The sequence below is a fragment of the Aythya ferina genome, assembly GCF_964211825.1.
Source record: "Aythya ferina genome assembly, chromosome: W".
Classification (NCBI taxonomy): Eukaryota; Metazoa; Chordata; class Aves; order Anseriformes; family Anatidae; genus Aythya; species Aythya ferina.
This window is the reverse complement of record NC_140313.1, coordinates 11267318-11281592: the sequence shown is the minus strand read 5'-3', so window position 1 is coordinate 11281592 and position 14275 is coordinate 11267318. Positions and strand designations below refer to the sequence as shown.

The window sequence follows — 14275 nt, the reverse complement described above, 5'->3', positions numbered from 1 at the left end:
GGGATGGGGAGCAGGATGTGGCCCTCACCATCCATGAAGAACTGGTTGGTGACCTGCTATGGCACTTAGATGTGCACAAGTCGATGGGGCCAGATGGGATCCACCCAAGGGTACTGAGGGAACTGGCAGAGGAGCTGGCCAAGCCACTGTCCATCATTTATCAACAGTCCTGGCTATCGGGGGAGGTCCCAATCGACTGGCGGCTAGCAAACGTGACGCCCATCTACAAGAAGGGCCGGAGGGCAGACCCAGGAAACTACAGGCCTGTCAGTTTGACCTCAGTGCCAGGAAAGCTCATGGAGCAGATCCTCCTGAGAGTCATCATGCAGCACTTGAAGGGGAAGCAGGCAATCAGGCCCAGTCAGCATGGCTTTATGAAAGGCAGGTCATGCCTGACGAACCTGATCTCCTTCTATGACAGAGTGACGCGCTGGGTGGATGAGGGAAAGGCTGTGGATGTGGTCTACCTTGACTTCAGCAAGGCTTTTGACACCGTCTCCCACAGCATTCTCCTCAAGAAACTGGCTGCTCTTGGCTTGGACTGGCGCACGCTTCGTTGGGTTAGAAACTGGCTGGATAGCCGGGCCCAAAGAGTCGTGGTGAATGGAGCCAAGTCCAGTTGGAGGCCAGTCACTAGTGGCGTCCCCCAGGGCTCGGTGCTGGGGCCGGTCCTCTTTAATATCTTCATCGATGATCTGGACGAGGGCATCGAGTGCACCCTCAGTAAGTTCGCAGATGACACCAAGTTAGGTGCGTGTGTCGATCTGCTTGAGGGTAGGAAAGCTCTGCAGGAGGATCTGGATAGGCTGGACCGATGGGCTGAGGTCAACTGCATGAAGTTTAACAAGGCCAAGTGCCGGGTCCTGCACCTGGGGCGCAATAACCCCAAGCAGAGCTACAGGCTGGGAGAGGAATGGTTGGAAAGCTGCCAGGCAGAGAAGGACCTGGGAGTGATGGTGGACAGTCGGCTGAATATGAGCCAGCAGTGTGCTCAGGTGGCCAAGAAGGCCAACGGCATCCTGGCTTGTATCAGAAACAGTGTGACCAGCAGGGCTAGGGAGGTGATCGTCCCCCTGTACTCAGCTCTGGTGAGGCCGCACCTCGAGTACTGTGTTCAGTTTTGGGCCCCTCGCTACAAGAAGGACATCGAGGTGCTTGAGCGGGTGCAGAGAAGGGCGACGAAGCTGGTGAGGGGCCTGGAGAACAAGTCCTACGAGGAGCGGCTGAGGGAGCTGGGCTTGTTCAGCCTGGAGAAGAGGAGGCTCAGGGGCGACCTTATCGCTCTCTATGGGTACCTCAAGGGAGGCTGTAGCGAGGTGGGGGTTGGCCTGTTCTCCCACGTGCCTGGTGACAGGACGAGGGGGAATGGGTTTAAGTTGAGCCAGGGGAGTTTTAGGCTAGATGTTAGGAAGAACTTCTTCACTGAAAGGGTTGTGAGGCACTGGAACAGGCTGCCCAGGGAAGTGGTGGAGTCACCATCCTTGGAAGTCTTCAAAAGACGTTTAGATGTAGAGCTTAGGGATATGGTTTAGTGGAGGGCTGTTAGCGTTAGGTTGGAGGTTGGACTCGATGACCTTGAGGTCTCTTCCAACCTAGAAATTCTGTGAAATCTGTGAAATATTTGTAGTCTAATGTTTGCCTGTTTCAGAGCCCTGACAAGGACTTCCACTGGGACAGTTTCACAAAGTTGAATGTATTTAGTAAGGTGACAGATTCAGATTTGCCGTTGATAAGTATATTTACTGCAATAGCACTAATATATGATAATAGTGCTAGCAAAAGGCTATCCTGGGTATTCCTCACCAACAGCTGAAGGTGCAGAGCTTACCAAGAAGGCATCCCTCTCTTGGTAACTTTTTTCCTAACAGTATCTTCTTTTAACTTTTTTTTTTTTTTTTTTAACACTGACTCCTAAAAGTCTTTTATGCCCTAACCTTATCTATTCCCTCTCTGGGGTGACGTTTCGTGTGATTTGGGTGAGGTGTTGAATACTACAGTCATAAATGTTTAGCATGTACTTCTTTAGGGTCATTATCATATTCAGGGCTGTGAACTTTAACAATAATTTTACACATAATTAAGCAAAAGGTTTCACTTGGGAACCATGGCCCTCAGGATTCTGCTGCCAAAACAGGGCCATCCTGCCAACACAGGACTCGCTCCCTCTCATACCAAGCATACTCTCATACCAAGCTTGCAGACCTCCATCCACAAAGTTTGTATGAGATAAACAAGAACAAGCTGCTCAATTCCCCTTTGCCCAAGACTGGTGCTTATCACTGACACTAACAAGTCTGACTCTTCTCCACATTATCCACCCCATGACTACAGTCACTCAATTCGAGATCCAAATCATGTTCATATAAAGTCAATCCTGGGAGTATCCCTTTTGTTTGATTTTTTTTCCTCTCCACTTGGATGCACCTCTATTTCAGTCCATCCAGACACCATGAGAACTTGACAAATCAACACCCAGGTTAGCATAGATTTGATACAAGCGAATAATATACAAAACATAATAATTACAATGCTTAATGTCAATGTAAATTGCAGTAAGGAAGCAAGCCATCCTCACAGTGAGAATCCTAATCCACACAGAAGTTTTTTCAGCCATCCTCCTTCTATGCTTCCGTGCCATGTTCATAGCACAGCTGAACAGGGAACTTTTGCTGAGTCTCCGGGAGGAAAAGAGAGTTTATGTCCAGTGGAAGAGGGGATACGTAATTCGGGGAGAGTACAAGGAAGTTGAGAGCATATGCAGAGAAAAAGTCAGGAAGGCCAAAGCCCAGCATGAGCTCAACCTGGCCAATATGGTTAAGGGTAATGAAAAATGCTTTTATAAATATATTAACGGCAAGAGGAGAGCCACCGTGAATCTCCATCCTTTACTGGGCACAAGGGGGAGCATGACTACTGAGGATAAGGAAAAGGCTGAGGTTCTCAATGCCTTCTGTACATCTGTCTTTACTAGTCAGACCAGTTATCCTTGGGGTACTCAGCCTCCTGACCTGGAAGTCTGGGACAGGGAGCAGAAGAAACCCCCCACGATTCAAGTGGAAACAGAGACCTGCTGCTCCACCTATACTGTCACAAGTCCATGGGGCCAGATGGGATCCACCCGAGGGTGCTGAGGCAGTTGGCGGATGTGATTGTTGGACCGCTTTCCATCATCTATCAGCAGTCATGGACATCTGGAGAGGTTCCAGATGACTGGAGACTTGCTGATGTGACACGCATCTATAAGAAGGGTCGTAAGGAGGATCCGGGGAACTACAGGTCTGTCAGCCTGGCCTCGGTTCCAGGAAAGGTTATGGAACGGGTCATGTTGAGTGCAATCACGCAGCATATGCGGGACAACCAGGGGATCAGGCCCAGCCAGCATGGGTTCATGAAAGGCAAGTCCTGCCTGACCAACCTCATCTCCTTCTATGATTGGGTGACCCACCTGGTGGATGAGGGAAAGGCTGTTGATATAGTCTACCTAGACTTCATCAAAGCCTTTGACATGGTCTCCCACAGTTTTCTTCTGTGCTGGGTCCTGCGCTTTGGTCAGAATAACCCCATGTAATGCTACAAGCTTGGGACAGAGTGGCTGGAAAGTTGTGCAGATGAAGAGGATCACAGAATCATAGAATCATAGAATCATAGAATCATAGAATCATAGAATCATAGAATCATAGAATAGCTTGGGTTGCCACACATTAGATCAGGTTGGCCAAGGCCCCATGCAGCCTAGTCTTGAACACCTCCAGGGATGGGGCATCCATAACTTCTCTGAGCAACCTTTTCCAGTGCCTCACTACACTTACAGTGAAGAATTTCCTAATGTCTAATCTAAATATATCCTCTGTTGAGGAATTTTTGAAACAGCAAGGAGGCCATGACTTGCTGCAGCTGAGCAAACCAAGCTACCAGGACGACTATGAGGAGTTGGCATAATGATGTTCTTCTATCGCCCAATTGAGGAATTAAAAATATTGTTGCAAGCAGCCGGCATTTCTTCAAGGACAAGGTCTACGTGACTGCTACATCAAGGGGGTTGTTTTCCTGCAGTTGTTTGTCTGAGTGCTTTTGAGCAATAATCTTGTGTGAGATACTATCCGCCCCTGCTAAATTGCTATAAGAGTCAGGCTATTCGGGTAATAAAAGAGAGCATGATCTAACCGTATTGATGTGTGTCATGTCTTTGGCCATCCTTCCTGCAACAAATGGCGCCTGAACACAGTGGGACCCGGGACACTGGTGAACGAGCTGGACCTCAAAACTTCTACGGGAGAATGGAGGAGTCGGTGAAGACAGGGGACGAGTAGCGCTGTGAGCCCAGAAGAATGGCGGGAAGTAGGAGATCGCTTATGGGATAAAGGCATCTCAAGTGGAAAGCTGGATAAAGAAGTAAGTGGGACGTGATGGACAGTGATTAATGCACTGTGCGGTATGAAAGCCGAGCAGCAGGAGGTGATGGCGGTGGCACAAGCTCTAGCAGTACCTCCTGGGACTGACAGAATGCCTGGTGCAAAGCGCCACCAGCCCCACTGCCCGCCCTGCTGTCAGCTCCGGGCACCCGCCCACCTGCCCCGCCGCCGGTTGCTGCGTTTTTCCAGTTTGAGCGCCCACACGCACGCATTGGGCGCTGCCATGTTCCGCCTGCTGCTGCGACAGGGCCCGCCGCCCCGCGGGCCCCCCCGCTCGCCGCCACCGCCACCGCCGCTTTCCCCCCGCCACCCCCCTCCCTCGGGCCGGCCCCTCCGCAGCCCGTCGGCCCCTCTGCTGGCGCTGCGAAACGCCGCCAGCAGCTCGGCCAAGGATGTGGGTGGATCCCCTGAAAAGGCAGCCACAGATCTCAGCAGTGAAAACAAGAAACTCAGTAATTCCCAGCAGCTGAAAAAAAGTTTTCAAAGAGCGTGGTGCTGTAGGGGTTTCATTCCATGTTGGAATTTCATTAGTAATTCTAGGAATCTTCTACCTGGCTGTGTCAAGTGGTGTGGATATAACTGGAGTTCTCTTCAAACTTGGTTTCAGTGAATCATAGAATCGCAGTCATCTAGGTTGGAGGAGACCTCCAGGATCACCTGGTCCAACATCTAACCTAACACTAACAGGTCCTCCACTAAACCATAAATTGTTGCAATCTAAAAGGGCTGCTGGTACAGGCACATTTCTGTTGGCATATGCTATTCACAAATTGTTTGCTCCAGGCCCCAGAGCAGAAGTCCCCTGCAGCCTGTGGTGAGGACCATGGTGAAGCAGGCTGTCCCCCTGCAGCCCATGGAGTACCACGGTGGAGCAGGGTTGCACGCTGAAGCCCATGGAGGAGACCACAGTGGAGCAGGTGGACCTGCACTGATGGAGGCTGTGGCCTGTGGAGGACCCCCGCCTGAATAGATTCTGGGACTTGTAGCCCGTGGAGAAGAGACCACACAGGAGCAGGTGACCTGGCAGGAGCTGCTGCCCATGGGGGACCCAGTTAGAGCAGTTTGCTCCTGAGGGATGGACCCTGTGGTACAGACCCATATCTGGAGCAGTTCTTGAAAAGCTGCTGCCTATGGGAAGCCTACGCAGGATCAGTTTGGGAAGGACTGCAACCTGTGGGAGGGACCCCACGTTGGAGCAGGGCAAGAGAGTGACTGAGAAGGAGCAGTGGAGACGAAGTGCTATAGACTGACTGCAACCCCCATTCCCCTGTTCCCCTGCAATGTTTGAGGGGAGGAGATGGAAGAGGGTGGATGGGGTGAAGGTGCTTTTGGTTTCTTTCCTTTGTTTCTCACTTCTCTAGCTTGTTAGTAATAGGCAATAAATCTTACTGTCTCTCTTTGCTGTGTCTGTTTTGCCCGTCACGATAATTGTGGAGCGATCTCCCCATCCTTATCCCTTGAGCCCTTTGCATTGTATTTTCTTCCCCTTTCCCTCTGAGGAGGGGGAGTGAGAAAGCGGATGAGGTAGAGCTCTGCTGCCCACCTGAGTAAAACCACCACAACCCGAGATTGCCTCCAACCTTCACATCACCCATAAGTCCTTCTCTATTTATGAGCAAAAGGTCCAGCAGGGCACGGTCCCTAGTTGGCTCATTCACCAACTGTCAGGAAGTTGTCTTCCACATGCTCTAGAAACTCACATTCATAAAATTCCATTGAACGTCAAAGGGCCAATTGGGAATGACTGTAGCGTATTGCTGTTAGGTCAGTCAAGTACAACTTTGACCGGATTGTTTGTTTTGCTGAGGATAATTGATACCAATTATAATGGACAAAAAAAAAAAAAAAAGATGCGGAGAGACGCGGGACGCGGAGATGCAGGACGCGGAGAGATGCGGAACAGAGAAGTGGTGAGACGTGGTGAGACGTGGAACAGAGTCGCAGAGAGACGTGGGACACAGTGAGATGCGGAACAGAGATGCGGAGAGACGAGGGACGCAGTGAGACGCAGGATGCGGAGAGATGCGGAACAGATGCAGAGAGACGTGGGACGCGGTGAGACACGGGACGCAATATTGTATCAGACTCACAGTATGCTGAGCAGGACCAGTTTGGGTGCCAAGCCTAGTTGTGGAGGCTGCCCAAGATATCTCAAGGGATGGGGAAGTTGCTGATGGTGATTCTAATACTGCCAGCAGGGCTTGCGCTTGTGACCAAGATCGAGCCACGACAAAATCTGTGGGTGACATGGGTGTGAGGACTTTAAGGGGTTGTGCTATATGAACCTCTCTGATCACAGTGAGTCAATTCACAAATCCATTAACTTTCCTGAAGGAGCACACGGGAAAGACTCAACATGATATTAGTCCTTTTGATCAATGGCTTGCTGATTTGTTTGGGATGATGCCTAGATGGTTACTGGGATTAATCAAAGAGGGATTAAGTCTTCTGCTTCTTGTGGCGTTAATCATCATTGCGTGTTGTGTTGTGATAAATGTGGTTAAAAAGTTACTTGCAAAACTGTTATATAGTGATGGGGTGATGGTTGGACCAGATGATCTTGGAGGTCTTTTCCTTAATGATTCTATGATTCTAATACCTAATTGGAATTTGCTGTGCTGCAACTCTCATCTGTTGCCATTTCAGAAGAAAAAAAAAATTCTATCCAGAACAAAATTTGTTGAAGAAAGGTGAATAGATTGGATTTTTAGAAATACTTGTGGACAAATTGATTTCAAGGAGGAACAAAGTTTGCATGTTCATTTGCCATGTAGCTGTTTTTTTCTATGCAAAAATTGGCTGTGACAGCATCTTGCCCTCTGGAAAAGAAGAATGTGAATATGTATGCATTAGAAGAGTACACTCACTTATAAGATCAAAAATTGTACAAAATAGGCCAGCCTCTAAAATGAAGAATTGTACTTCCACCACTAGCTGCTAAGTTTAGTTCAATTTAATAATATATTATGTGGTTTGTATATAATGTAATTGCAGTATTCACTCCTTATGTACTTTAGGTATATACACACATTTTGGTGCCGGAGTCGTCTATCTGCAAGCCACATCAGATTTCTTTGTCAAGTGTGGTGTGTGGGGGGAAGTAATACATATTGCTTAGTAAACTTTAGCTTATTATTTCTATCTTTAGTTCCCTCTTTATATAAATAACATTATAAATGGCCTTATTTACATAAATAGGTTCCTTTTTAATAAATAAAGTAATATTTTTTTCTGCTAATACTATTTATTAGTTGACTTCTTATGGCATTTTTTTTCACAGTTTGAACTTTGTCATGTTTAATTTATAAACATCCTTTGATTTTACATTATATCATACCCTTCTATTTTCCATTATTCTCATTCACTGTGATAAAATGGGTCTTTTGACTCATGCGGTATTCATTGTAAACTTTGCTTTTTAAGGTGTTTTAAATTATTTTAAACCCAACATTTTTTATTCTATAATTGTTATCAAATTTTACTTAAATAGATTTTTGTGTGTATCACAGTTTACAGGGACTTCCCCTGATAGCCAGGACTGCTGATAAATGATGGAAAGGGGCTCACTGAGCACTTTCCCCAACTCCCTCAGTACCCTCAGGTGGATCCCATCTGACCCCCATAGACTTGCAGATATCTAAGTGGTATAGCAGGTTGCTAACCATTTCCTTGTGGGTTACAATGACTTCATTCTGCTCCCCATCCCTATCTACCATCTCAGGGGTCTGAGTACCTGGAAAACAACTGATCTTGCTGCTAAAGACTGAGGCAAAGAAGGCATTAAGTACCTCAGCCTTTTCCTCATCTCTTGTTGTCTTCCACATGCTCTAGAAACCTCCTAGACTGTTTCCTCTACTGTATTGTATTTCTAGCAGACATTTGGTAAGTTGAAGTCCTCCATGAGAACAAAGGCTAGTGGTTGCGAGACTTCTCCCAGCTGTTTGTAGAATATTTTGTCTGCCTCTTTGGCCTGGTTAGGCAGTATTTAACAGACACCCATCAGGACATCTGCCTCTTTGTCCTTCCCCTTGATTCTTACCCATAAACATTCAACCCTGTCATTGCCATTATTAATCTCTATTATTAATATTAAAGAAAGATTTCCCTTTTTGGAGGTTACCATATAATGTTCCACTCTTTCGCAACAGGTAGGAGAGGGTTTGACCCTGGGTTCACAGAGGCTTCTGCCTCTAACTCAAGATAGTTCAGCAGAAAAACTTGGAAATATTTAACAGGTTAAACTTCAGAAAGGGTGAAGGTGGATGAGGTTGACAGTTCCAGCAAAATTTAGGATTGAACTAGAGCTCAACAGTGGCAGAATTTGTGCTGTGCCCAGGGCAGGAATATAAGAACATGCACACAAGTGTGGCAGCTTTGTTGGAAGGTGAAGTATTCTTGACTGGACAAGACCCTACGCAATCAAATGTGGCTTCAAAATTGACTCTATTTTGAGAAGTGGACCTGGACCAGATGACCACCAGAGTTTCCTTCCAGCTAAAATTATTCTTTGACTTCATGATTCCTGCTGTATATAGATGTTAGTTCAGACACTATTTAGACAGGTTTATCCAAATGGCAATTCTGCTTGTTTTGAGAGAGGGAGTTAGGAGAATCTTATCAAGTAGTGATAGAGCGCTGACAGCATTAAATTAGGATGCTACTTAGTGTCTTTGCTAACTGTTGTGCATTGTGCAAATTAACTAAAGCAAGAAGCCTTGGGCCCCTTACCAAGGTCAGTCTCCTAATAAGAGTGTGAGCCTATCTTAAGAAACTGGTAGAAACTGGTCCTGCGGATGGACAAAAGCCAAGGAGCAACTGAGTCTGTGCAAAGACAAGAGGTCAACTAGCGGTGACAGGGAAGACTTATCAACCTTCATCCTCACAACCTCCGACTACCACCATCAGCAAGCGCAGATGGGAGGACTTTATGGAAATGACTCACTGGAACTAATTTTAATATGAAGCAGGGACAGATTATGAATATGTATAGGCACATTGTGAAACTTCATGCATATGTAACTCTTTACTGCATATAACCAAGGCAAGTTGCCGCATCAGGTGTGCATGATTTTGGTGGGACTACCCCCTGTCCTGCCCAGCACTGAATAGACATACCTACTTTACAATCTTACTGATTGTGGAGTCCATTTTCCACAAGTCATGGTATGAAACACCCCTTTGGCCAGTTTGGGTCAGCTGTCCTGGTTCTGTCCCCTCACAGTCTCTTGTGCATCCCCAGACTGCTCATGGGCAGGGCTATGTGAGAAGCTGAAAAGTCCTTGGCTTAGTGTAAGTAACAACTGTTTAAATCGGCGGCGCCCGATTTAAGAAAGAAAATTGTCCTGGAGAATATATTCCCTCAGGGGCTATTTCTCTAAGGAAGTGAAATGGAGACCTAACAGTTTTCGTTGAAGATTTGGGTAGCACAGAAATATATTTGAGGAGTTTGGGAGCCAGATTTGTTAATTCCTCTAGGTAGATGATGCACCTCTGTTGAAGACTATATACTAAGAATGATAGGCACATATCTTCTGGGGGAAAAAAAAAAAACTTTTTTTTTTTTTTAAGTATTTTTAAATATTTTAACAGTTTGTTATTAATCAAAAATATTTTAGTGCAGATGTCCACATAGACATACAGTGTAAGAGTTCTCTAATATTTTGATATGTAATTTGATAGGTACACAAACAAAGACTTCTCTGCGTAGACTGTGTAGATGCAAGGATTTTATTCTTTGGTGTATAAGCTATTTTTACATGACCATTTATTTGTGAATGACAGTATATTAACATCTCTTCAATTAAAAAAATAATAAAAAGAAAAGGGCATACCATTGCCAGGTACCTTACCTTACCTTACCTTACCTTACCTTACCTTACCTTACCTTACCTTACCTTACCTTACCTTACCTTACCTTACCTTATCGAAGTGCAGGTGGACAGTGTTTGCTGCCTGCTAATAAAGAGGAACTGTACAAATAAATACAAATTGTGCTATTAGCTGTTGGCTTTGAGAGGTAAGATTTGAAACTAGTAGTAAGAAGTTGGCAGTAGAGTTGATGCAGAGTCAGAAATTGAAGCTGTGAAATGTTAATTGAACTGCTACAAGGAAGTAGGTGAGCATTGTGGCTTAGTTGATTAAGATGGTGAAGCATTAAAAAGTGTCAAATGGAGAGGTTAGATCTGTGTTTAATCATCTAGACATTACTGTTTCTGAAATGGTAATTCAGCTTATTAAGTATAAATTTTAATTAATGTTATTTTCAGCCTGCAACATTTTAAATGTATTGTTTCCAAGATATTACAGTAACCATTAGACACCATGGCAACAATTCTATGCAAAACAATTTGTTAAGGGATTTTGTACTGACTTCATAAGAACACTTTCAACATTTTAATCAACATAAGTCACACAGAACTAAGGGTATATTTCAAATGCAGTTATTTATGCAAAAAAGTAACAGTGCCTTGAAATTGTTGCAATTAATTCTGCATGTGTTGCTTCTAATTTCAACAGGTAACTGAGCTAGAATGTGTAAGCAGTCAAGCCAATGTAGTCCACACACATAAAACAGAATTAAACCAGACAATACAGGAATTCGAATCTACATTGAAGAAAAAAGAAGAGGTATTTGCTAAAATTTATTCTTGGCTTTTCTGTTGCATCATTTCTAAAGGCATTTCAGTATTAATCTTGTTATGGCTGGAACATACTGTAGCATTTCCTGTAGATGTTAAAAAGTAAAATCAATTTTTCAGCTTCTGTGAAATGATTGATATTTTTCCTTGTATATACTTGCATCAGTCCAATATAGTGCTGAGAATGTGAAGAACAGTTTCTTTGCTTTTACTGAGCATCTCTCTGCAAAAGTAAGCCTGCATTGAGACACGTGGTTTCTTTAGAGCAATCATTACACTGATGCACTCCAACTAAGAAGAAAAACAGTTGTAAACACACTTTCCCTTTTCTGGACAGTGGGGTTTGGAGCAAGAAATAGGTCAATGCCTTTTTTTTTCAGGCCAATCTGTCAGTTTTCAGGCCAATAAGTCGCCCCCATAGTCAAGTCAAAACAATGGAAACGGAAGTCATCTCGTTTAGTAAGGGAAGAAGCCTCTCCTAAGAAGGAGGGAGAAGAGGAAAAGGCAGGCACCTCTAAAGCAGAGCCATCACAAAAACAGCAGGAAGAAGAGATGGAAATCATAAAGGAATCAGAAATCACTCGATCCCTATCCCTGAGTGAGTTGCAAGAAATACGAAAGGATTATGGTCGACACCCAAGTGAACACATCCTCACTTGGCTGCTTCGATGCTGGGGCCAATAGCCAACAATTAGAAGGCAATGAAGCCAAGCAGCTGGGATCCCTCTCTAGAGAAATGGTAATTGACAAAGGAATTGGGAGAGGGACACAGGTTCTCAGCCTCTGGAGGCGACTCCTGGCAGCTGTGAAAGAAAGGTATCCCCAGAAGGAAGATATTGTATATCAAGTAGGCAAGTGGGCCACTATGGAGAAAGGTCTCCAGCATCTGCGGGAATTAGCTGTGCGGGAGATGATTTATAGTGATTTGGACAATGCCCAGACACCTTGAGATCCCGATGAAGTCCAGTGCACAGCATCCATGTGGTGTAAATTGGTGCAGAGTGCACCATCATCACATGCCAGCAAACTGGCAGTAATTAACTGGGATGAGGGTATGGGACCAACAATGTATAAATCTGTCCTGCCAGCTTCAAAAATATGAAGACAATCTCTCTGCTCCAGTACAGGCCTGTGTCTTGGCTGTAGAAAGACTGTTCCAAAGACTTCACGACCCTGTAGAAAAAGCATCTCCCTCCTCATCCGGACGGAGTGATATTTCAGCCACTAAGAATCAGTATTTTCCTGCTGGAGGGAGAGAGCACCCAAGACGCACACCACGTGGAATGTTGTGGTTTTATCTATGTGACCACGGGGAAGATATAAGGAAGTTGCCGAGGCGGTAAAAAAAAGACTTGCCAAGGCAATCGGCTCTGGGGCAGACGCGTTCTGCAGTGGAACGGGGGATTGGGACAGGCGGGGCTTTTTTTCCGGCATCGAGGCCACTCAAACCAGCCGAGGGAGCCACCAGGACCCGGCAGCCCTTGCGAGGGAGGCTGACGAGGCGTAGGTGGAGCCAGCAGCGCCCCCTCTACCCTGACGTTCAAAAACAGCCCCTAGGGAGCACAGCGAGCAGGACGGGCAAACAGGGTGTGGTGTGTCAGAAGGGCAGGGCGTGGCAGTTTGCACGGCAGTTTGCTCAGGCAGGGCAGAGTGTCCCTCCCTGCTCAGGAGAACAGCTTGTCTATCAGCTGTCTTCCTGTAGCTAAACCACCATGGTCTGCACTAGGCAGAAAGCTCTTTCTAGAAAGTCTGTGATGTCTAAAACTGAGTGCCCGCTCAAAAATGAGGCAGTTCAGGTCTCTGGATGCAGGGAGTGTCTGAGCCTCTTGTTGCCCTCAGAGGGCAGCAGAGACACCGTGTGTGTAAGGTGTGAGCAGGTGGATGACCTGGTGGCAGAGCTCAAGGAGGAGGTAGAGAGGTTGAGGGCCATCAGGGAGTGTGAGCGGGAGATAGACTGGTGGAGCAACTTGGTGCCAGGCCTGAAGGAGAGGTACTGGGCTGAGACACCCCAAATGGCAGTGGACCCCCTGCCCTGTCTCAGTCGGACAGAGGGAGGGGACCTGGGAGTTGAGGAGGAATGGAAACAGGTCCCTGCTCGACATCACAGGCAATGCCCCTTCCCTACCAGCCCCACCTTCCCAGGTGCCCTTACACAACAGGTTTGAGGCCCTGGAGCTTGAGAGACCGGTGGGTAAGGATGATGTAGTAGGTCTACCCAGGAGGATGCCCAGGGCGAGGAAGTCGACTCCATGGCTCAAGACTGCCTCCACCAAGAAAGGTAGAAGGGTAATCATTGTAGGTGACTCCCTTCTCAGGCAGGAAAAGGATGAGGTTGAGGGTCTGGACAATAGTCCGAACCCGGGAAGCAAACCTGCAAAGCATGTCAGGATTGGTGGAAGTACTGAGCATATGGATCGGGGCCGGGCAGAGCACTGTATCACAACCAGTGCCACAAAAAAAGAACGGAGAGTCTTAGTGATCGGAGACTCCTTGCTGAGGGGCCCCGAGGCTCCCATTTGTCACCCAGATAACCTATCCAGAGAGGTGTGCTGTCTTCCTGGGGCACGTGTCAGAGACGTTAGGAAGGCTCTGCCACAGCTCATTAAACCGGAAATTTACTATCTTCTTGTTGTCATTCAGGTTGGATCCCGGGAAGCTGCAACTAGAAAAATGAGGAATATTAAAAAAGACTTTGCATCCCTGGGAAGGTTGTTGAAGGGATCAGGGGCGCAGGTAGTGTTCTCCTCTGTCCTCCCGCTGGGTGACCAGGACCCAGAAAGAAGGAGAATGGGACAGGTGAACGACTGGCTGAGGGGGTGGTGTCTGGATCAAGGATTTGTGTATTTCGATCTTGGGCAGCCCTTTGAGAAGCTGTGTACGTGGGCTGCTGACCAACTCCAACTCAGTATGTGGGGCACAAGTGTGTTGGGGAGCAAACTCTCTGGGCTAATTACCAGGGCTTTAAACTAGGTTTGACAGGGGAAGGGAGGGGAGCTAAAAGTGACAGAGAAGGGCTGGGGGAAGTTGTCACTGCTGTCATTGTTGAAGATAGTAGGGAAAGACCTCTGAGTTGTCCCATAGGATCGTCCGAGGGCTCCTCAGAGAAGGTAATGATCCCGATACCCCATCCAGAATTTTCTTCTTCTTGCATCCCTCCAGGGGTAACTGTGCCTGCTGCTTCCCTAAAGTGCCTGTATACCAATGCGCGGAGCATGGGAAATAAAC

The 14275-nt window shown here is 46.6% G+C and overlaps 1 protein-coding gene and 1 long non-coding RNA gene across 4 annotated transcripts in view; both read left to right on the top strand.

Moving 5' to 3' along the window:
• Window positions 1-14275, top strand: part of LOC311426402 — a 579678-nt gene that overhangs the window by 465905 nt on the left and 99498 nt on the right. The gene's annotated exons all lie outside the window — the stretch shown is intronic.
• LOC311426318 (homer protein homolog 1-like) overlaps window positions 1-14275 on the top strand; it is a gene marked incomplete at its 5' end in the record, with an annotated part of 213350 nt that overhangs the window by 180963 nt on the left and 18112 nt on the right. For 2 of the 3 annotated variants that reach the window (XM_084502735.1, XM_084502734.1), the window contains one exon: window positions 10929-11039. The exons of the other annotated variant lie outside the window; for it this stretch is intronic. In XM_084502735.1, the coding sequence (XP_084358861.1) occupies window positions 10929-11039 (111 nt within the window). The remainder of the gene's footprint in view (window positions 1-10928; window positions 11040-14275) is intronic. 3 annotated transcript variants of the gene reach the window in all.